At 38.2% G+C, this 23,864-nt stretch overlaps 1 protein-coding gene across 1 annotated transcript in view; it reads right to left on the bottom strand.

Moving 5' to 3' along the window:
- The window catches only part of LOC134794461 (uncharacterized), a 49,361-nt gene that overhangs the window by 17,656 nt on the left and 7,841 nt on the right, over positions 1-23,864 (bottom strand). The window contains exons 2-15 of the mRNA XM_063766278.1: positions 15,430-15,581; positions 14,388-14,615; positions 13,116-13,324; positions 12,519-12,645; positions 11,878-12,054; positions 10,230-10,462; positions 9,081-9,627; positions 8,546-8,736; positions 8,075-8,195; positions 7,104-7,274; positions 6,879-6,906; positions 2,148-2,373; positions 1,272-1,396; positions 48-158 (exon numbers count right to left, since the gene is read on the bottom strand). Of these exons, the coding sequence (XP_063622348.1) occupies positions 48-158; positions 1,272-1,396; positions 2,148-2,373; positions 6,879-6,906; positions 7,104-7,274; positions 8,075-8,195; positions 8,546-8,736; positions 9,081-9,627; positions 10,230-10,462; positions 11,878-12,054; positions 12,519-12,645; positions 13,116-13,324; positions 14,388-14,615; positions 15,430-15,567 (2,632 nt within the window). The 5' untranslated portion in view covers positions 15,568-15,581. The remainder of the gene's footprint in view (positions 1-47; positions 159-1,271; positions 1,397-2,147; positions 2,374-6,878; positions 6,907-7,103; positions 7,275-8,074; positions 8,196-8,545; positions 8,737-9,080; positions 9,628-10,229; positions 10,463-11,877; positions 12,055-12,518; positions 12,646-13,115; positions 13,325-14,387; positions 14,616-15,429; positions 15,582-23,864) is intronic.

Genomic DNA, 23,864 nt, shown 5'->3' with positions numbered 1-23,864 from the left:
AGACGGAAACTAGCGCAATTGCCCTATTCCTAAATCTATAATCTTACCTGTGATGATGGAGCGAGTGCGGCAGATACCGAGGCTGGTTTGATGTCCGTTCAGTTCTAGTTCATGCTCTATCACTTCTCTAGGTGTTAGAATTATTATTCGGTGTGTGCCTGAAATGGATTATTTAATAAAGTACAAGCACATATTATACAAGATTATATGGTTAAAAACCGGCCAAGTGCGAGTCGGACTCGCGTTCCAAGGGTTCCGTACTAGACATGCGCGAAACAGTGCTTCAAAAAGTAATGCTACATCACATCACTTTTTCGAAAACGTAATGGTACACTGAGATATCACATCACTCATCACTCGGTACATCGCCGGAACGCGAACAGCGCTAGGACGCGCGCGACATGGCACCATCACAGCTATCACCTACATTACGCAGCGCATATCTACAGCACTGTATGGCGTCTTATATCGGCGCGTCTATCTATTACGCGTTCCGTTTTGTACCGTGACTCGGTACGACGCGCCGGTGCTCGGTATAGCCGAAAGCATCGCAGAGCGAGAGCGAGCGAGCACTGAGTGCGAGTGCGAGCGGGATAACATAGCAATGATGGCATGGCGAGAAAACATGACGCTATCACAAGTGGCAATATTCGTTACGCGGACTGTGTATACATATACTTGAACTGACCATTTATATCGGCGCGTCAATCTATATTGAATCGAATCTATTACGCGCGCTTCGCCCGATCGTTCGCGCTCGCGTAATGAGTGATGTTTGAAGTGATGGTTGATTTTTCGGAGTGATACGTAATGCCATATTACGTGTTCGAGAGATATCTCATTTGTGATATTACGAGCATTACTTACACATGTCTATTCCGTACATTACCCAATTATTAACAATGTATTTATTTATGTGGAACGTGAATTAAATGTCGTAATAAACACGTAGGGGTCGGATCGAAAACTAAGTAATTAAGTCCGACTCACGCTTGACTGCACATTTCTAATAGGTTTTCCTGTCATCTATAGGTAAAGAACTATTTTGTGTATATTTTTCAAAATTTTAGGGCCAGTAGTTTCGGAGATAAAGGGGGGGGGGGATGGTCAGACGCACGAGTGATAAGGGTTCCGTTTTTTCCTTTTGAGGTACGGAACCCTAAAAATGCACATGAATTGGTAAAACAAACATCGTTATTTAGTACAAATACCGACATCCAATGTAAACACCGCCTGAATTTTAGTATAATTATGACATATATGTAACATACCTGGCACTGTGATGATATCCAATACAGTATCATTTTCTTCTAATGAGACCACTTTTTCTTTAGTCTTCAGATCGATAACATCTACATAGTTCTTATTGTTATTGGCCAACGCCATTATCAAATACCTGCAAACAAAAAATACATAAATAAATAATTAAAAACAATTTTATTTATATCGGTTATGTGCGATACTAGTGAGTCGTGGGTGATATTAACGAAAAAAATGCATGGCGTGGGAAAAATGTTAACTTTTATGGGACGACATCTCTTCGTACTACTTGACAGCTGTCATCTGTTAAATATTTAATGTGTCCCATACCCACCAGGAGGCCATTTCTCGAATCTCGAATTTGGCCCTCCCCACTAGACCCCTGCGAGTATCTCGGTGTCGTTCAGCCACCGGCAGCCGATGTAGAGGCCCATTTTGAGAGTGATTATTAGGTTGTCGTAGTTCTATGATCTTGTAAATCTTGTTTGACTGGTATTACCTGGCTCCCTAGTGACCTTTAGCGCCTTATACCTGCCTGTCGGTAATATAATGCAATAGTACAGTATGTAACTCATACCTGTCGTCATTACTGGGTACGCTGCACAACAGCTCCCTGTCTCTCTCCACAAGGTCCGTGTAAGTGGGTCTCGGAGCCCCTTGAGGGTCATACAGTACGACGATCTTGGCGGTGTGCGCTACGAGTATCTCGGAGTCGTTCAGCCATCGGCAGCCGATGTAGGGGCCCATTTTGAGATTATTAGGTTGTCGTAGTTCTATGATCTTGTAAATTTATTTTGACCGGTATTACCTGGGCCCCTTAGTGACCTTTAGCGCCTTAGACCTGCCGGTCGCTAGTATAATACAAAAGTACAGTATGTAACTCTTACCTGTCGTCATAACTGGGTACGCAGCACAACAACTCTCTGTCCCTCTCCACAAGGTCCGTGTAAGTGTGTCTCGGAGCCCCTTGAGGGTCATACAGTACGACGATCTTGGCGGTGTGCGCGACGAGTATCTCGGAGTCGTTCAGCCATCGGCAGCCGATGTAGGGGCCCATTTTTGGCGTGATAATCAGGTTGCCGGGGTAATTGTTGTTGTATAATTCCTCAGGGTCTGCCGACAAGCGAATTTGTGCGTTATTTCTCTTAATAACAAGGTTTATAATATGGCAAATAATAATTTTCGAATGTTATGCTATTATGTGTATTCATAAGGGTTTAACACTTTCAGAACCAAACACCCCATTTTCAATACCAAATGTAAGTGCGTGCTAGCTTATTCTTGGCGGTGAGTCTCTTCAAAATGGTCTTAAAGGAATTTTGCCGTAGTGTTCATATATTATTGCACAGTTAAAAAGTTCTAGTAGTAGTAGTAGTAGTAAAACACTTTATTGTACAAAAATCAAAACAAAACAGGAAAAATAACATTCGTCATTAGTACAAAGGCGAACTTATCCCTTCAAGGGATCTCTTCCAGTTAACCTTTGAGCAATTGAGGGAGAATTGGAGACGGTAGACATCCGTACTGTACCAACAGCGTAAATAAAAGAAAAAGAAAAGAATAATAATAATAAAAACGAAAATTTCTTCTCCCGCTTAAAACGAGTTTTTTCCGTGGTATCTTAATAATTGTCTTAACCTTCGAGCAACACCGGCTTCCGACACATCGGAAGGGAGGGGCCCAAGCGATATCCCACCGTACAAATCTTTCTGCCATTTTTCGCGGGGGGAAAGGTGCACACAGTCGCACTTCTCACACACTTACATACAAAATCCAATCTGTAATGACGACACAAATTGCAAACCTCGATCTCTTTTTGTGTACGGACGAGTGACAAGTGTCACAACCCAAGTAGCATGGAAGTGTCGGCAACATCAATATAGCAGCCAATTAAGAACTTAGAGTGATTTAAGGGACGTATAAGAGTGTCAGAAAAGATTTAAGCTGTATAAAAGGTACTTTACAGACATTATACAGCTCAAGCTGTATAAAATCATTATAAAGGATTCTGCGGAAGCATGGGGTGCTTTATCAGAATATAAAAAATCTACTATAAAACTAAAAGTGTTGTGAGAGACTACAAGCTAATTCTATCGTAAAAGCTGTATACAGGCTGTATTGTAGTAACACTTGGCACTTTTAGCTGTACAAAAGTATCTGTCAACTCCGTTTTAAAACATTAAGTGTTGTGAAACACTACAAGCTAATTTTATCGTAAAAGCTGTATACAGGCTGTATTGTAGTATCACTTGGCACTTGTAGCTGTACAAATGTATCTGTCAACCCCGTTTTAAAGCTATTTCTTATGGCGTAATCTTACTCTCCTATAAGAATAGTAGTTGTATAACTTCTGTCTGTAAGGGTATTATAAAACCAAATGAATAAATGGCAGCTATAGTACAGCTTTTTTCTGTATTACTGATAGAGTCGCTTATAACAATCTTTTGGCGTAATTTTACACTCGTATAAGTATAGTAGTGTAATGATTTCTGAAAATAAGTGTATTATAAAACTAAAGGAATATATGACAGTTACAGTCTTCTTCTTCCTCGCGTTATCCCGGCATTTCGCCACGGCTCATGAGAGCCTGGGGTCCGCTTGACAACTAATCCCATGATTTGACGTAGGCACTAGTTTTAGTTTTTTAGTTTTTACGAATGTTTTTAATTAATGACAGTTACAGTACAGGTTTTTTATTTCTTATACGGATCTCTAAAGAGAATTATAACTTATGTACGGAGAACCGAAATACAGCCAAACGAATACGAATATTCTATTATAAAGCTGTTTTAATTACAAAAGCTGTAAAAGACACTCCATTTATTACACAGCACAGCTACTAAGATTATAATGCTCTCCAACTATCCTGTAGGCTGTTTAAAAATTGTCGCCATTTTACAATAAAAAAAAACGTATTTGTAAATATAATTAAAGAAATACTTGCAAATATTTAGCAGACTAACGCCGTGTTATGATTACCAGCTAGAATAAATTGTTTCGCCTTAGAATTAATATTTATAAATATTTTTGATACTCTAACCTTAAAAACAAACAGTAACTTTACCGATTTTTGATATTTTCCTTATGGTTTCTCTTTGTTATTTTGCAGGCGCGTAAATATTTTGCCAGAAAAGATACACAGGTTCACAATAAATAATAATCCGCACTTACCAATAATGTAAAATTCCATTCAAGTCCTGTATAATATTTACTTTTACTTTTACCATCCACTATAACACTTTATTGTCGCCATTACTATATTACGAATGAACAAGATTAAGACATTTTAGTTTCTTAAATGATTATTATTCTCTTGTAATTCTTTCCTATAACTCATTTAAAACTTATATTCTTATATCGTACTTATAAGAGATTATCTGTAGTGTTAAGGTTTCCTGTTACACCGAAATATAGCTGTAATGCAGCTATTATGCAGCTTATGTATTGCTTATACAGCTACTCTACAGCTCTAATAACGCCAAAGGCTGTATAATTTGGGCCCTTTTTTTACTTATAAGGGCTGTATAAGCGCTTATACAGCCTTTGTACAGCCTAACTGTACAGCTTATAGTATACAAATAAACTTTAATACAGCTTATATACAGCTTGCAATGCTACTTGGGTAACACATTTTCGTTGAAGTATGTTATTGTATTCTGAGCTTCGAGCAACACCGGCTTCCGACACATCGGAAGGGAGGGGCCCAAGCGATATCTCACCGTACAAATCTTTCTGCCATTTTTCGCGGGGGGAAAGGTGCACACAGTCGCACTTCTCACACACTTCCATACAAAATCCAATCTGTAATGACGACACAAATACATAGAAAATGACACACGTCAAAGACAAATCTTGCAAACCTCGATCTCTTTTTGTGTACGGACGAGTGACAAGTGTCACAACACGCACACTAACACATTTTCGTTGAAGTATGTTATTGTATTCTGAGAGATGAGAAGTCGGATTTGTCGCTCGACCGATCCGCAATTTGTACTGAGCGAGCAAAATCGATAAATCCAACAATTACATGAGACTAAAATATAATAATTGTGTTTGAATGTAATTAAACGTATGATATGTAAAAAAAAAATTACATGTGAAATGTAACACTTTCTTTTTGTAAATTTGATGTCCCCGACCTCTTTTTATAACAAAAAACCGAGCAAACAGGCATTTTTGTGCAGCAGTGTTCACGCGCGCGTCTGGACTCGGTCTAGTGAAAAATCCAAGTGCAACTAGTTTTATTACCCGCGCTGGATTAGATTGACGCGCTAATCTTGTACCTCGGCAGAGGGGAAATAGTGCGAATGCCGCCTCCCTTCCGTGTTGCTCGAAGATTCTGAGAGATGAGAAGTCGGATTTGTCGCTCGACCGATCCGCAATTTGTACTGAGCGAGCAAAATCAATAAATCCAACAATTACATGAGACTAAAATATAATAATTGTGTTTGAATGTAATTAAACGTATGATATGTAAAAAAAAATATTACATGTGAAATGTAACACTTTCTTTTTGTAAATTTGATGTCCCCGACCTCTTTTCATTTCATTTCATTTATTTATTGCATTCCATGGTATTTACAGATGGTATTTTAAATTTAATTGAACAGCATGGACCCTAATAGGGTATGGCAAGTTAACCTTAATAGCTAAATACATACTTAAATTTACCTTATAAAACATATTATGTATTGCTTAATATCTAGTTAGTTTCATCACAGTAAATAATAATTAAGGAATCTAATTAACACTAATAATAATCAATACGAATTTAAATGCTATACTTGTTTATATAATGCAATGATGTCAAATATTAATAATCGAATTTAAGCTGTCGTGAGTCATACTAACACTAAGCGATACAATACCACTAATAATGTAAATTCTTATATAATAATAATGATGTCAATTTATTTATAATAATAATTATGTCAATTCATTTATAATAATACTTCATTTAATCATTCCATTACATTGAGACAAAGTTATTGGTTTTTGTAAAATTTATAATTCTCAGTCGTTATCACTATTGTCAGATGCCATAAATTCTTGATAAGAATAAAATGATTTATCAATTAACCACGATTTCAGTTTATTTCGAAACATATTATAAGTTTCAACGTCTTTAATAGAATCTGGGATTTTATTATATATTTTTATCGACTGGTAATGGGGCCCGTTTTTATACATAGTTAATTTAGGTTCAGGGAGAACTAGTTGTCTATTTCGACGCGCGCTTTTAACATACTTTTTATAACAAAAAACCGAGCAAACAGGCATTTTTGTGCAGCAGTGTTCACGCGCGCGTCTTGACTCGGTCTAGTGAAAAATCCAAGTGCAACTAGTTTTATTACCCGCGCTAGATTAGATTGACGCGCTAATCTTGTACCTCGGCAGAGGGGAAATAGTGCGAATGCCGCCTCCCTTCCGTGTTGCTCGAAGGTCTTAACCGAGTTGTGCTGTAGATTTTCTACATTTTTGCAATATTAAGAAGCTTCCCGCATAAAACGCGTTTTCGGCTTTTTCTATCTAGAATCTTCATAAGCAATTTTAACTTCATCCCCTTCAGCCCCTCATCGCTAAACAAGAAATCCATGGGGTATATACTTCATATTTACCTTCTTCGACGATAGTATCCGTGTCCGCCTCCACGTCGTCGACGTACCACACGGTGAGGACGCCGTCGAAGGCGAGCGCGGCCACGACGGGCGGGTTGACGGGACACGCTCCGACCCACTTGATGGGCGAGCCGTTGCCGGGGAGCTCTTTGGTCAGGTTGTTCGTTGATATGTTGAACAAGAAATCCATGAGGTATATTATATTTCATATTTACCTTCTTCGACGATAGTATCCGTGTCCGCCTCGACGTCGTCGACGTACCACACAGTGAGGACGCCGTCGAAGGCGAGCGCGGCCACGACGGGCGGGTTGACGGGACACGCTCCGACCCACTTGATGGGCGAGCCGTTGCCGGGGAGCTCTTTGGTCAGGTTGTTCGTTGATATGTTGAACATCTGCGTAAACGAGTTTAGGTTAGTCTAAACTACAGCTTGGCAAAAAAGAGTAGAAATTAAAAAGTGGCAACACTGTAGTGTCGTCCCTTTCAAACCAATTTATATAAGAAAACGGGAATACAGTGTTGCCACTTTTTAATTTCTACTCTTGTTTGCCAAGCTGTACGAAGTCTTACTTTTGGCCCACTGAAAAGAAGGAGAAGAGTCGAAGGCCTGGCCGTAGCCCACTAGCCCGTGGCACACTGATGGAGCCTCGAGTCCACTCAATACCCAAGATGTAGCAAAGGCACTTGGCACTTGAGTTCAGTTTCTTTATTGGTAAAAAATATTTACTTGGTTTTTATAAACTTCCAACCTAGAGGCTAGAGGGGAAAGTAGACCTCATTGGAATTAATCCAGTGTGTTAGTGGGATAAGTCCAGTTTTCTTATATTTGGTTTGCGAAAAATCAACTGATACATATCAAAACCGCACATAAGTTCTAAAACCCCCATTGGTACAGGATTCGACGCTTGAAATTTACTTATTTTACCACTAGCGCTAGGCTATCAAACGTTTAATGGTTAGGTAGTGGTAATCCTGCCTAAAAATTTAACCCCCATTAAGCCATTGTATTATACAAATTGTGTGCTTCTTAGCGCCACTTGCACCATCCCACTAACCCGGGATTAACCGGTTAAACCGTTAACCCAGTGTCAAATTGTACTGGTAACCATGGTAACTCCAGGTTTAACCGGTTAACCCCGGGTTAGTGGGATGGTGCAAATCGCCCTTAGGGAATAATCGTAGAAAAAATCTCACCTTTATAGAGCCAGATAGAGTGCCTACTAGAACGTAGTCACCGAGGAAACCAACGCATCTTATGTTCTCCTCCTTAAGGTCTATTGTTGAATGTTTGATCTCCTCTACGTTCTGTTCGTGCCTAAAAAATATAAAATACTATATTATGAACTTATACTGATCGCTATAGGTGTGTACAGTCGACAACAAAATTACAAGCAAAGTGGCCAAACACACCACAAGTAATCCTTATTCCGATAATAGCAAGGGTGTATTGCAATACATATTTCACGGCTTAGGCTATCATTATCTATTTCATGTTGACAGTACCAAAGTTTATTTAGCCCTACATTTGACAACATAAAAAATACTCGACATAACAATTAATCCTCTTTTATTATTCTAGAGCTTATTGAGCGCCAAGGATTCTTGAACCTAACCAAATGTGCCGAATGAAGGATTAAAGTATTTATAAAACTTATAAATACTTACAGAAACTCGAAATAAAGTTCATTTTTAGCAGTATTCTCTTGTGCGACCGCCGCCGCCTTACTGTACAGTATGCCTTTGGACTCGTGTTGTAATATGCTCTGCGCTAGGTCCGTGCACGGGTACCGGTAAAGGTCTATGCCGTGGGTGCCTAGGAACACCTTCAGAGCTAGCAGTAGGTCTTTGTCTAGGTCCTGGAATTATAATAATAGTTCAATACACACAAGGGTAGTTAAAACTGGTAATTTTGTAATAAAAAATCCTTTTAATTACTGAGTGTATTTTGAATTTAAAGGTATTGGATATTGATACCTACCTAATATAAATTCCAGATAAAATTATAAGTGTCTTTGAAGAAGCACTATCAAAGGTACCAGTTAAAAATGTTATATGCTTAAAAGGCAGTTTCTAATGGAAAATTTCAGTCAAGAATGAGTATTAAAAACCATGCCTGTATCTACAGATAGTGCGCATTTCGAAAAAAATGTTAACCTAACACAGCCAATTGTTAATTTTAGGTAATAAAGACTAAACTTACATCTTCAACAATCAATTCCTCATACTTCTGCAAATCCAATATAACATCACCCGGTCCCGTCAACTTCACCTTATTCCCCAAAAACTTCAAATCCAAGAACAACTTATGAAACAAACTCCACTTATTATTAGAATTCTTAGTGTTATATATATGATAACCGATATAGAAGGCTATATAACCGTCATCGATTATATCTAGCGGTGTAGTATTAATGTTATCATAGTGGTATCTCTTTAGGAATTCTGCATGAGTTTTCTTCATTTCATCCTCGCTTAGCGACGATCTTAGACAGTTCATAATCAAGTCATGTATTTCATAAACGTACATTCTTTCGTCGTAGTTGTAATCTTCCATTATAAGGCATTTCCGACGGAGCTTTTTCATGATAGTTTCGACTTCTGAGTCGTTTTTGTCCCAGAGGCGGCCGATGACTTTAGCGGTGACTTTAGCGTTGTCGGGGAGTATGGCGAGTTTTTTGAATAGCGGCAGTGTGGCGGAGTCGAGCGCGTTTATGCAGACTTTGATCGGATTGTCGTGCCGCGGTAAACTGGAAGGGTAGAGTTAAAGTGAGAAAATTACTATATAATTCAGCGGGCCACAAACCAAAACCTATAAAAAAACAACGGGTTGCATTCCGTTACATAACTAACAGTTACATAACTTTATGTCACTCCAATATAATTCAATAAAGCTACATCTTGATGAAATCGCTAATAAAAGTGAACTCTAGTACTGGTGAATAAAACTCAAAATATCATGACCAAATATATTTAGATGCGAGGTCTGCAAGGTAACTTTACAATTTCTATACGAATTTTAAACAATTAATGCTACAAATTTAAGCTCACTGGCCAGCAATTTCGGAACTAAAGTTTTTCAATAGAAAGGAGGATGGGTCACTTATACATAGTGCTGCAGACATTTTAGACTAGTCATTGAGTTCTCACTTCTCCCGGAGTGCAACCCGTTGTTTTTTTTTATTGACCTTCTACATGTAGATATTAAGTGCAACAAACATACAGAACTTAAGTGTAAGCGGGACAGACGGTAAGGGGTTAGAGAAACTGAAGGGAGCGCAAAAAAGAGCGAGAATCGTATTTTTTTTACTTTTTCTGTCAAAGATGGAACAACTAATTTGGTGATACTCACAACAGGAATTCCTTCTTCTGTAACTTATTCACGTAATAAGTCCATCTACTATTGTCATGGTTCAAACTCTGCCTGTTCTCTGACAAAATGGCGCCCAACAGCGCGATGGTAAAGGGGTTGCCTTTGCAGATGTCGTGTAGTTTCTTGGCTTGACGCGGTAACATGCTTACGTCCACGTCCAAGCAGGAAGCGAAGAGTTCTAGGGACTCTTTCTCTTCGAAGTTGTTTCCTATCTGTAAGAGTAGACCAGTTTTAATACAAAGCAAAGAACATTTATTTTTTTATAATTCGGATCTAAGAAATCAACCCTAATTCTAGAAGTTTATTGCCAGTCGAAAATCAATATTTACGTTTTAAATTTAAAATTAAATTTCTGGTTCTCGTTGCTGATCCGATATCGCGCAGGTCGAAAGCGATGGGTAGACAGCCAAGCGGGCACACATAAACTATGTTTTCAGACTTGCAAAGAGCAGGAAGTCCCGTTTTTATATCTATGTATATGAAAGAAATCTGTAATCCAGTTTTTCTTTTTACTTTTGTAAGTTGAAAGTGTGATTGTTGTTATACAACTGTTACGTAGCAAAAACTAACTCTATTGCATGTTACATTACAAAAACGGTATATACACGTAAGTAACTATTGTAAAAAGTGTACTACAAACACTTCTTCATCAAAAGTCGGTGAACATTAGGGGTCATCCATTAATTACGTCACACGAATTTCTAGGTTTTTTGACCCCTCCCCCCTCTTTGTTACACTTGGTCACATTTGGCAAACCCCTCCCCCCTAGTGTGACGTCACATTTTTTCTACGAAATCGCCAAATCGAATTAAGTAAGTACCTAAGTAAGTATTATTAATAATTTATCAAAATATTTTTGACGATATAAATATTAGTAATTTTATAACCCAAAACTGCTTAGGAAAGAAAATTATACGAATAAAAACGATTATCGTTTTAAAAACTTGTTTTTTAAATGTACAGCGAATAAAATGATTTAAATAAATTTTCGGTTACTGATGAATTTAAAGTGACGTCACAAAGTTTGTGTCTCCCCCCTCCCCCATGTCACAATATGTCACATTTTCTTGACCCCCTCCCTCCCCCTAAACGTGTGATGTAATTAATGGATGACCCCTTATGTTATTAAGATGTAAAAGTTGTCAGTTATTATACTCTGTATCTTTAGGTATTTAAATAAAAGTAAATAAAACCTACCCTCAAATGCCTCCTTAAGGCAGTTGAGAGTATATGAAAACATTACATGATCAAACAATGTAGTATAAAGTCAGGTCGTTCAGTGCCAGATGCAGGCGGTTTTGTATTTGGTTAGTTAACCAATAAATGTTATAACTACCCGAAAATGTATAAATTATTTACATACCCAAAGATACAGAGATAGTGTGGACGATGTAATATAATATTTCACTAAACTTATATCGACCGGGATATGGACCGTGACTACCTTATTATATCATATTTTTGAGCTCCCGATATTTTGACGCGGTTACATGACGATTACGTGAACAAGATCACGGGTAACTGAAGATAGCGGGTGGGTGTCAAAGTTGTGTAGTTTTGTCTGTGAGTGTATAAAAGTTCAGTGAAACTAACCGCAATCATTCAAAACTGTTAATATAATATTTACCTTAATGATCTGTGCTTGGAAATTATCCACGACATCCGTGTCCCTCGTAGTGATCAGTATCTTGCACCCGATATCGAACGCCTCCAGGTATCTCTTCTCACTGACTTCATCTAACACTAGGAGGGCATCTTTTAGCACGTTCTCAGCGAACTGTGCTTTGAGTCTGTCCCGTAGTTCCTGAAAGTAGAGTTACAAGGTTAGATTTACTATTTTAAGGGATAGTCAAATTCGTTAGATACTATTAAAAATACTTAGTAATTTATTAGGTTTTGGTGCATAATCATCCTTATAAAAGAAATAAAACAAGAACTATTCAAGAAAACTTTTCTTGGATTCCCCTATTTGGCCTATTGGACATGGTCAGATAGCCAGAATGAAAATCTTTGTCGGGCACACGCCGTATATCTGATATCCGTATACAGATGTAGTGCATAATTGTTTTCCATCGTATTTTATCGGAAACGTTCGTATTTGTCATGCTACTTCAGTCAATGTCAGTACTTTTTGTACCGAGACTGACTGAAATAGCAACACACGTTCGTACGTTTCCGTGAAAATACGATGGAAAATAATTATGATGTACGCGCGTGGCATTGGAAATACAGCTCGTCATATTCGCTGAAAATCGGTGGTCATCCTACCTGCCAGGTCCACTCGTAGCTGGACAGCGATTGGCTGTCCGCGTTGGATCCGATGCTGGACATGGAGATAGAAGAATTCATGTACGAGTTGTGGACGTACATTGAGGATGATGCTTTGCGGTATAATCTGAAACGGAGAATGATATCAGTATCCAAAGAAAAAAACTCACTTATCGTTATACGTTCTATTGAACGATAAGTGAGTTTTTTTTTCTTTGGAGGAGACAAAAGTGGGCAGTGTGAACAGCCAGAGATTAGCACGAATCTCAAGGGAACGCCAAAAACTTCGTGTTGTAGAGGTCAAATTTCATTTTTCGAGTTATGGAGGTTTTAGGCTCTGAAGGGAAAAGGGAATGGCAGTTTATTTCGTGTTAACGAGGATACCGTCTTATCGAGGTTCGAGTTAGCGAGGTTCCACTATATATGCATTTTTGTCATTCACACTACAGGGAATCTACGTCTACATACAATCTACATAATACGATTTTAAGAAGAATAAAACAGTGTTCAACAATATTAAAATACCTCATCGCTGGTAAGCACTCATCATTAATTCGAGCATGGTAGGAAACCAACGAAAACGATTTGTAAACTCACTTGTTCTGTAAACTTAGGATGTCGTCTTCAGTCTTGCAGTTGCCGAAATTGAGCCAGAACACGGCGCCGCTAAATGTGGTGTTGATGAGGTCGGGGTTGTACCGGAGGGCGCCAATGGCCACGGAAGTCTTTCCGGACCCTGGCATACCGTGGAGAGCCAAGATCTTGTGGCGCGCGAGACTTCGGAGCTTGGTGACCACTTCATTTTCCTGTAACGAATTGTTCTATTAGAAACTATAGTTTGTCAAAGGACTGTCTCATTTCAATCATAGACAGAGAGAATCATACTATACTTGTCTTACACTAGTACTAGCACCCAAAAGAAAAGGATGAGTATAGTTTTACTGGTTCTTACTGACTGACAATTTGGTTTGACCAATTATAACTGTGGAATGGCACCAAACAGCTGTGAAAGCGGTGTTCTTATTACTGTTTATTACTAAGGAAGATTTGCGAGACAACATGGCTACCGCAATAATAACTAACAGTTTTCTTCAGGGCTATACTAACGGCAATTCAAACTGACGACTGGGGTCGTAAAACTTCTCATTCATACTTGCACCCAGACTTGCAAAGGTGATTCCTAAGAACAAATGTTACGAATTAACACATAAAGATCTGGCAACCTTGGCACATCGCCTTTACTAAGGCTGTCCTCAAAAGTGGCACTAACCATTGGTACATTCCAGATTAGCTGGAGTTTCGCCCATAGCCAGTTGTGGTCCTTGAACAGACTGCAGTGTGGAGACACACCTGCCTTCGGGCAATCTCGGCTCTGTTCGGCTCAGCATTGCTCCGAACAATTATTAGGGTTGACACAACTTGAAGTCCCTTTGCGTGCACGACCACAGATAAGAAAATGAATTTTGACAACCCTAAATAGCCGATAGGGATAGTGTCATACATTAGAAAGGGGCAGCATGATTCGTCCATGCATCGCTGTCAAACATCGGTTTTGTAGGAAGAGGACCCGTTGTTGCCATTCTGGAGGAGTGTGTCGAATTGATAATGAACAACTGAATTAACTAAGAGACTTACCACAGCAACCCTCTGAACATAATGATCCGGCAACCTCGGCACATCGCCTTTGCTAAGACTGTCCTCGAAACTGGCGTTAACCATTGTTTCATTCAGGTCTAACTGGAGTTTCTCCCATAGCCAGTTGTGGTCCTTGAACAGACTTTCTACAAAGGCTTGGTAGGCAGCGTTGTTGCCATTCTAGAGGAGCGTGTCGAATTGATAATGGACAACTGAATTAACTAAGAGACTTACCACAGCAACCCTCTGGACATAATGATCCGGCAACCTCGGCACGTCGCCTTTGCTAAGGCTGTCCTCGAAACTGGCGTTAACCATTGGTTCATTCAGGTCTAACTGGAGTTTCTCCCATAGCCAGTTGTGGTCCTTGAACAGACTGTCTACAAAGGCTTGGTAGGCCGCGTTGTTGCCATTCTGGAGGAGCGTGTCGATTAGGTAGCGGGTGCGGTCGACACGGTTTGTCTGAAAATTTGAATATGTAAATTATATGTGTCGTTTCCAAGCAAAAAGTCCCACTTTGCGATAAGGACGCTTTGACAGGTTATTCGTACAAAGATACAAGCAAATCTCATCTTTATGGTAAACGACAAAGTGGGACCTTTGACTAGACTTCGACACATATACAGATGTGATGTAGTACATAAATGTTTTCCGTCGTATTTCCTCGGAGACGTTTATATTTGTCATGCTAGTTCAGTCAATATCAGTACTTTTTGTACCGAGACTGACTGAAATAGCAAGACACGTTCGTAAGTTTCCGTGAAAATACGATGGATAATAATTATGCAGTACATCTGTAATGTCCGAAGGAACGCAAGAAATGTCAGGGTTGATTTGTGAAATTATTTTGGGCAGCCTGTGCCATTTATTGGCATTAGAGGCTATTCGGTGGAGAACTATGCCTTACCAAGTTGGATATGTGCTCGATATCCTCGTTAGAGATGGCGTTCTCCTGGTACAGCTTGTCTATAATGTAGGTGACGTCCAGGTCTCGGACGATGTCGTGTTGGTACAACTTGATAGAACCCTAACCGGACCCTGGCGTTCTTCAGAATGTCGCTCCTAGTGGGAAGACTATTGGTGTAAACTTATCAAGTTGGATATGTGCTCGATATCCTCGTTGGAGATGGCGTTCTCCTGGTACAGCTTGTCTATAATGTAGGTGACGTCGAGGTCTCTAACGATGTGCGTTGGTACAACTTGATAGATCCCTAACCAGACCCTGGCGTTCTTCAGAATGTCGCTTCTAGTGGGAAGACTATTGGTGTAAACTTACCAAGTTGGATATGTGCTCGATATCCTCATTGGAGATGGCGTTCTCTTGGTACAGCTTGTCTATAATGTAGGTGACGTCCAGGTCCCGGACGATATCATGCTGGTGCAGCTGCAGCAGGGAGCGGTTTCTTTTGTCCATGGTGTTAGAGGCATCTGGAACCAATAAATATCTATGTAACGTCAGTGGTATTTCACTCGGGAACAGTACATGGCGTTCTTTTACATAGACTCCATATGTATTCCATACGAGAAAGAGACAAGATGGATAGTCCTTAAAACTCCTTAAGTTTATATTATTTTGCATGTCACTATGCGATGAGGTAGTCGATTCCTACTTATGTGTAAACCTATATGAATCTGCATGTACACTATCTTATGCAAATAAATGAATTATGAAAATGTATAACTACTCATCTCATATATCAAGATACTATTAAGCAATGTATAGTAATAGCAAAGACATAAGACATATGTAACTTCGTATAAGATGAATAAAGTCTAAGGAAAAAACGTGCCTCGGAAATCAAGAAAAAGCCATTCTCGGATAGATGGCGCACACACCTTTGGCCTATGCTCGGCTAGATGGCGCGACGACACCGTTTCATATTTAACACATATATCAGTTAATGAACATGGGTCAAAATGATATAAAAATAAAATCATTTATCCATGTATATACATTTTTTTGATAATTTTACACGTTTTCATTTTGAGTTTTAGTCGTGTGTCGATAAAAATAAAAATAAAATAAAATAAAAAGAGCTTTATTTCATTCCTTACATTACAGATTACTTATAGATGTAAATTTCTAATTTATTATGTCAATTCAATGTTTTTTTTTTTTTTTTTTACTTATTCGAATTAGATAGACACATGCATTATAGATTTTCAATGAAATTAATGTTTTATCAATTATTTATGTCACGTAATTCTTATTTGATTAATTTAATATCTAGTTATATATTTATAAAATTTTAATGTAAGGACCGCCTGTAGCGGTGAAAGCCTCCTCCATGCTTTTCCATCTTCTGCGGTCTGTAGCTAGTCTGCTCCATGTTTTTCCAGCAACCTTTGCCAGATCGTCGCTCCAGCGTTTCTTAGGTGGTCCTCGTTTTCGTTTGCAACCCATTGGATGCCAGTTTGTAACCATTTTTGACCATCTGTCGTCTATGTTTCTTTGCAGATGCCCTGCCCATCGCCATTTTAGTTGTAAAATTTGTTCAATGACGTCTCTAGCTTTCGTTTGTTGCCTTATTTTCGAATGTCTCACTTTATCTCTTAACGTGAGTCCCGTGTAGCTCCTTTCAATGCTTCTTTGGCATGTTCTGATTTTTTGCATGGTTTTCTTGGTTAAGGACCAGGTCTGACAAGCGTAAGTGAGACATGGTAGTAAGCAAATATTCATAGCTTTCGTTTTTAGACTCGTATTTATTGTGCTTTTAAATATTTCTTTCATACTCCAGTATTTTTTCCAGGTATTTTCTATTCTTCGGTCGATTTCCTTTTCTGTGGTGTCTGTAAACGAGATTTGGTGACCCAGGTATATGTAGCTGTGAACATACTCTAAAAGCGTTGATTCAAGCCAAATATCTTTACTTTCTCTATTAGTCATAACTTTAGTTTTGTCTCGATTAATCTCCAAACCAATAGCTTTGCTCTGTACGTTAAGTGAATAGAACATGTATTGTAATTCTTCAGGGTTTTCAGACAGCAGGACTATATCATCTGCGAACCTCAAGTGGGACAAGAGGGTGCCGTGTATTCTCAGCCCAACCTGGTCCCAACGTAATCTTCTGAAGACGCTTTCTAAGACCGCAATAAATAACTTAGGAGATAGCGGGTCTCCCTGCCTTACCCCTCTTTCAACCTGAAAAAGTGATCCTGGTACTTCTATTTTAACTCTAGCAGTACTTGATTTGTAGAGCTCCTTAATAATCTCGATATAGGTAGTGTTCACGCCTTGCTCTGCTAGTGCGTTCCATATAGAGTTATGTGAAATTGAATCAAAGGCCTTGGAATAGTCTACAAAACCGATGTAGAGCGTTTTTCTGTACTCGTTGTATTTCTCTATTATGTTCTTTAGGGTGTGGATATGGTCCACTGTAGAGAAGCCCTGCCTGAAGCCAGCTTGCTCGACGGGTTGGTTTTCTTCCACCGTTCTTGTAATCCGGCGTAGAAGAGACGAGGAGAATAATTTGTAGAGCGAAGACATAAGACTGATGGGTCTATAATTTGCAATTTCTTTTGCATCGCCTTTTTTGTATATTAGTGATATTTCAGCCATTGTCCACTGTTTAGGTAGCTCCTTCTGTTCTAATATTTTGCTAAATATTTTAGTTAGTGGTTTTACAAGTGCTTCCTTTCCGGCGATTATTATTTCATTGTTTATGCCATCGGGTCCAGGGCTTTTTTCAGTTTTCAGCTTCTTTATGGAGTGCTCTATTTCGTTCTCTGTGAAGGGTGGGACGCTGTCCGTATTTCTGGGTTGAACTGGGGTTTGGGTCTGGACAGGGAGAGTTGCTTCATGTTTATCTTTTTGGTATAAGTTTTTATAGAAATCTGTAGCTATTTCTAATATTTCTTTGCGACTGGTTACAGTAGAGCCTGAATTAGAGTTTAATTGAGTCATCATTTGTTTTGTATTGCTAAGTTTCCTGTATGCTTTGTTGACACCACCTGTTTTATGAAGATAATTACTTAGTGTAGTTAATCGGAACTTCTCTATGTTTGTCTTAATATTTTTGTTTATATTTCTATAGAGCATAGAGAGTTTGTTTTTTTCTTCTTTGGTTTTATGTTCTTTGTTTTTTAGCTGTTGTCTTAGGCGTATTTGTTCAGTTATGTCGCTTGTCATTATCGCGTTTCTTTTGTATTCTTTTTCTGTTACTTTGGATGTTAAGCAGCTAGCTTTTATGATTGTTTCTATGCCATCGTAGAGATTTTGAACTGGTTTTGAAAAATCAAGCTTGGGTAAAGTCGTGTGTCGATAGATGGCAGTAAATTTACTGTGACTACAAAATTTACCATGACAGGACCCCTCTATACTATCTATTCTCTTTGGTAATAGTAAGCATTACCTGAGGGCTACTTTTTTCCAAGTATGCCATAGCAGCCCTAGTATAACGAAAAAATTAGGTAGAAATGGGAATTGCATAATAATTCATAACAACTACTTTATTTTATAATACGCACTAAAAAACCACGTTGCTTTAAATTAAAGGCTACGTCATAAAGAGTAGTTACGGCACTTACGGCATATATATATGTATATATACACCATCATGTCATCTCTCTGACCAAAATATGCACTTTAGGTATGATTCATTGCGTTCAATTGGCATTGTATGATGATGTCGTATTTACACTAAATTATCATTAATATACCGTTAAACTATTGAAAATAAAAAAATAAAACACTAAGAAAAATTTTGTTTCGTACTGACTTTTGACTGGACTATAAAAAAAACGGGCACCTACCGAGATAAGCTGTTTACTATTTTCTACTGTTTTTAAGTAGGAGAATAGGTTAGAAAGCGGGATCGGTAACGGTTTTCTTATAATAAGATACCTATTTTTCAGTTTCATCAAATAAAAAAAAAAACAGATTTTATTTTTTTCTGCTTTAAATAAGCCTTATTTTGAAAAAAATTATACGACATTTTTTATTCCTTAAGTACATCATTTTCAACCGAAAAGCATTTTTTTAAATAGGGTTTTAAAAAAAATGCGAATGTCCATTTTTTAGTCATTTCGATCCACTGTGTGTCGTGACTGTCGTGTGAGGATCAAACGAAGGTCAATAATAGAGGACCTAAAGAGCTAGTGATTTGACCAAAAAATTTCATTCATCAAAAATTTATGGTTTCGGAAAGATCGTGAAAGAAAACTAAAAACGCGCCACTCGCAACACGCAAAAATAGAATCTTATGTGCAGTTCCATAAGAGTCATAATTGCGAGCTTCGTAGATCAAGATGTTATTGCAGCTTACTGAACCAAAAAATATATTTAAAAAAGTATAAATAGAACAGCAGAAGTTTAAAATCCTCCCGCATTCGTAAGCAATTTGGTCACCTATCGAGGATTTTATTATACGACCCGTATAATCCGTATATGCCTTAATTATAAGGTCTGTGCATTCAAGAGGTAACCTTTTTCTGGCATTGATTATGCCTGTCTAGACTGTCAAGGACATCAATTAATAATATACTATTTCACAATCCATACGTTTCATCTCTAACAAAGAATCAAAATAATTTGAGTTGTTGATTTTGTTTTCTCACTGTTGGTGTTACTGTCTAATATTTTATGGCAAGTTATGTTTTTTACCTTACCAATTTTAATTAATAAACGACTAGGATAACGTCCTTTTGACCAAATGATAAGCTAAGTCTTACAAAACAAAAACATAATAATAAATGACTCGAACTTATGAGTATCTAACTATCTATATCTACCTGGGTATTATTATTAGATTTATTGATTGTGTTAAAACACCAACCCCAAAAGATTGTTTACAATACTTATCAGTCCCTATCCTTATCGCAAACTATGCAGTATTCAGCAGCTTTTATTTAATTACCAAAATATTAATTGGAACGCACGTAACAGGTACATATTTAAAGCCTCAGTAATAAAAACTGGACCAAATATAACCAAAACTGTTCAATCGATTTAGGTAAGTACTTTTCCTAGACATATTTTTACACTTGACTGTACTTCGGTTTCACATTAATTATCAGTAAAGTTTTAGGAACTTGACCTTAACAAAAAATACCACATGATTATTTTACTTTTCACCGAGAACAAGTGCAAACTTGATTATCAACTGACTGATTCCAATCAGCGATTATAAACTTAAGCTTTCTTCCCACAAGATCCCGATCACAAAAAACTAAACAAAAAATAAAAAACGTTTCACTCTTCTTCAAGGACAAAAGTGCAGACTCGATTCGCAATAAAATTTACTATAAATCCGATGCTTTTAAGGTAAAAAAAAAACCTATTTACTTTTATTCAAATTGTTTTTCCTCAAAGACAGAAGCGCGAGCTGAAGCAGTCGAGACCGAGACTTCGATCGGCGCCCGCGATCTTGATGATTCATCGAATGTACCTGTGCAACACAATCAGCGGTCGGTCAAAAACTGTCCCTACTACTGGCCAAGTGGCCATGCGTTATCCCCCCACCCCCCACCACTTCATTCAAGTTCAGGGAAGGAGTAGGAGATTAGGTAGTCATTGAATTGCAACGCAAAGCATTTTTAGGGTTCCGTAGCCAAATGGCAAAAAACGGAACCCTTATGGATTCGTCATGTCTGTCTGTCTGTCTGTCCGTCCGTAGGTCACAGCCACTTTTTTCCGAAACTATAAGAACTATACTGTTGAAACTTGGTAAGTGAACCGCATTAATATTTTCACACAAAAATAGAAAAAAAAAACAATAAATATTGGGGGTTCCCCATACTTTTTTTTTTCATCAAACCCATACGTGTGGGTATCTATGGATATGGATAGAACTTCAAAAATGATATTGAGGTTTCTAATATATTTTTTTCTAAACTGAATAGTTTGCGCGAAAGACACTTCCACAGTGGTAAAATGTGCCCCCCCCCCCTGTAACTTCTAAAATAAGAGAATGATAAAACTAATAAAAATATATGATGTACATTACCATGCAAACTTCCACCGAAAATTGGTTTGAACGAGATCTAGTAAGTAGTTTTTTTTAATACGTCATAAATCGTAAACCGCAATTTTATTATGTTACTTGCTGCTACGGAACCCTTCATGGGCGAGACCGACTCGCACTTGGCCGCTTTTTTTTTTGCAACGCTTTACTTCGTCAGCGAAATGTGAGCGTTGAGACGCAGGAGGCCAATTCGAACCTACATTCTGATAGGTACCTACCTATCTAAATGATGCTAATTACTTATCATTCGTACGTGCATTTTGCTCGTACTTGTCAGTACATGTATTGGCGCGAGAGGGACGCACGCTCGAATGAGTATAATTTAGGTATCAAAATGTACAGATAGGTAATATGTTTGTGACGAAGCCGAGTAATTTTTTAAACAGACCTATTTATTTAGTTTCAATCATTAGCCCAGACTACCCAGACTAAGTATAGAGTTTTAGTCTCTGGACGTAGGGTCTGCAAAATATACTTTCATTGCGGTTAATGTCATTTAATTGCAAGTATCAACAGACAAAAATAGAGATGGGCGAATAAGAATATTCGGCCAAATGTTCGGTTCAGATCATACCGAACCGAATATTCGGTTGAGCTAAAACTGCCTAAAACGCTGTAAACTCCAGCTCACGCAAACGCGCAACGCAAACAGTACGTCTACCATCAGTTTTGACATTGACACATACGCTCACGTCTACGTAAGTTACTTTCTATGCATCTCGCTCGTACTCGCATATTAGTGCAAGCGAGATGTACAGAAAGTAAATTACGTAGACGTGAGCGTTATGTCAATGTTAAACCTGTTGGTAGACGTATAGGTCCGCGATCTGCACTCCGCACGTGTTTTTGAGCTTTCCCCTCTGGACCAGCTGGGAATGTTTATGAAAAGAAACGGAACCATCTCTTGCCAGACCGCGAAGTGCACACGCGCCAGCCTGCGGACGCCCTTAAAAATGAATTAGTTTACTCGGTAAATATTCGGCAGTTCGAACCGAACTATTCGGCTGAATACGAACATTGAAAAATATGCCGAATAATTACCGAATATTCGGCCCATCTCTAGACAAAAGTAAAGGGTCTAAAGAAGCCCTTTATGCATACGAACGACACGAACGTCCTTATTAAACTTACCTTGTCGGAATAATTCCCTGTTATCATCAAAATCAATAGAATTATATTCTATTGAAACACTGAATATTTTTATTAGTTTCGTATTTATTCTCTCCACACTAAAATTGACAAACAGAGTAAATACTTCTTCACAAATTATCACTACCGATCACAATGGCATCCCAGTCAAAACTACGAAATTATCACTCCAAAACTGGAGTAAACACACAAAACCACAGAAAATTAAAATTTCGAGAACAAACGCTGTATTTCAACAGCCAATTGTACGCAAAATGAGCCTCAAATGCCTCATTTTTGCGACCTTGTTTGAAACGACGCCTACATACTAAAAATACATCAATACCAAAATATTATGGCCTATAAGTTATTTCCCAGTATATATCGCCCTCAAGACCGGTAATAATCGTAAGTAAATGTCAGACCAAGCGTACACTGGTTCTACTAAGGCGCCATACTTCATGGTATAGAATGACAATCAAAGCATTCACAATTCAAATGATTCGGCACTCCGGCAGATCATTGCCAAGGCCGGCTCGTATGCAGTGACGTAAAGATCTTGTCGTATTGATGTGTTCATCGTGGAGCCATTTATAATGAGGGGTGAATGACCTGTTAACAGTGACGGAGTTGCTAAGTGATAACATTTTCGTTTGAGATACGCCTTATCAAAACGAAAAATAAACAGAAGTAGTAATAATTTTATGAGAGCAGATGAGATCACGTTAAAAGATTGATTTTTGCACAAGATAAAATTTTATAGAAAAAAGGTTTTTAAAAGTTGAGAAGAGTAGAGTTAGACCAAGATAACTTTGCAACGATGTTGACAGCACAGACAACGCACGTGTTAAACTGGACGACAACGGTTTCATTCACTTGAATTTTTAATCGCTATTGGCGACATGTTTCGGGCCCGTCGCGTCGGGGGTTCTTCCTCAGGCTCGAGTAGGGTTGCCAACCGTACTATATTATATAGTATTGTACTATATTTTGGCTCTCTGTACTATATACTTTAGGAAAAATATATAGTACGCTAAAATACTATATTTCCGATTAAACTTATATTACACTCATTTTTAGTATTTTATCTAAAAGTACTATATTTTTTTGAAATGTACTATATTTTTGATGCCTTATTCTGAAAAATACTATATTCCACCAAAAAAAAGTTGGCAACCCTAGGCTCGAGTGTTCGCGAAAGTTTAATTTCGATTAATGCAAGTGTTATTTATAAGTACGTCATAATTTCATAGAAGTTTGACGTTTAAAATAGCACCTGCACTGTCTGGGCTGTCATAATAGCTGCAGACTTATCTTGGTCTAACTCTATGTTTGGTAGTTGGTTAAGTAGATGAGAGATGAATGATGACAGACGCCTAACCCAGAACCCCGCACATAGTATGAAGGAATAGGTAATCAATTGATAAATCGAAATGACTTTCTCCTGTAACCTTTGAAAACGTTCTTCCAAAAAAACCGGACAAGTGCGAGTCGGATTCGCCAACCGAGGGTTCCGTTCTTTTTAGTATTTGTTGTTATAGCGGCAACAGAATAATACATCATCTGTGAAAATTTCAACTGTCTAGCTATCACGGTTCATGAGATACAGCCTGATGCCAGA

The sequence above is a fragment of the Cydia splendana genome, chromosome 10, assembly GCF_910591565.1.
Source record: "Cydia splendana chromosome 10, ilCydSple1.2, whole genome shotgun sequence".
Classification (NCBI taxonomy): domain Eukaryota; kingdom Metazoa; phylum Arthropoda; class Insecta; order Lepidoptera; family Tortricidae; genus Cydia; species Cydia splendana.
The sequence above is the reverse complement of the archived record's forward strand: the minus strand, read 5'-3'. Positions and strand labels throughout refer to the sequence as shown.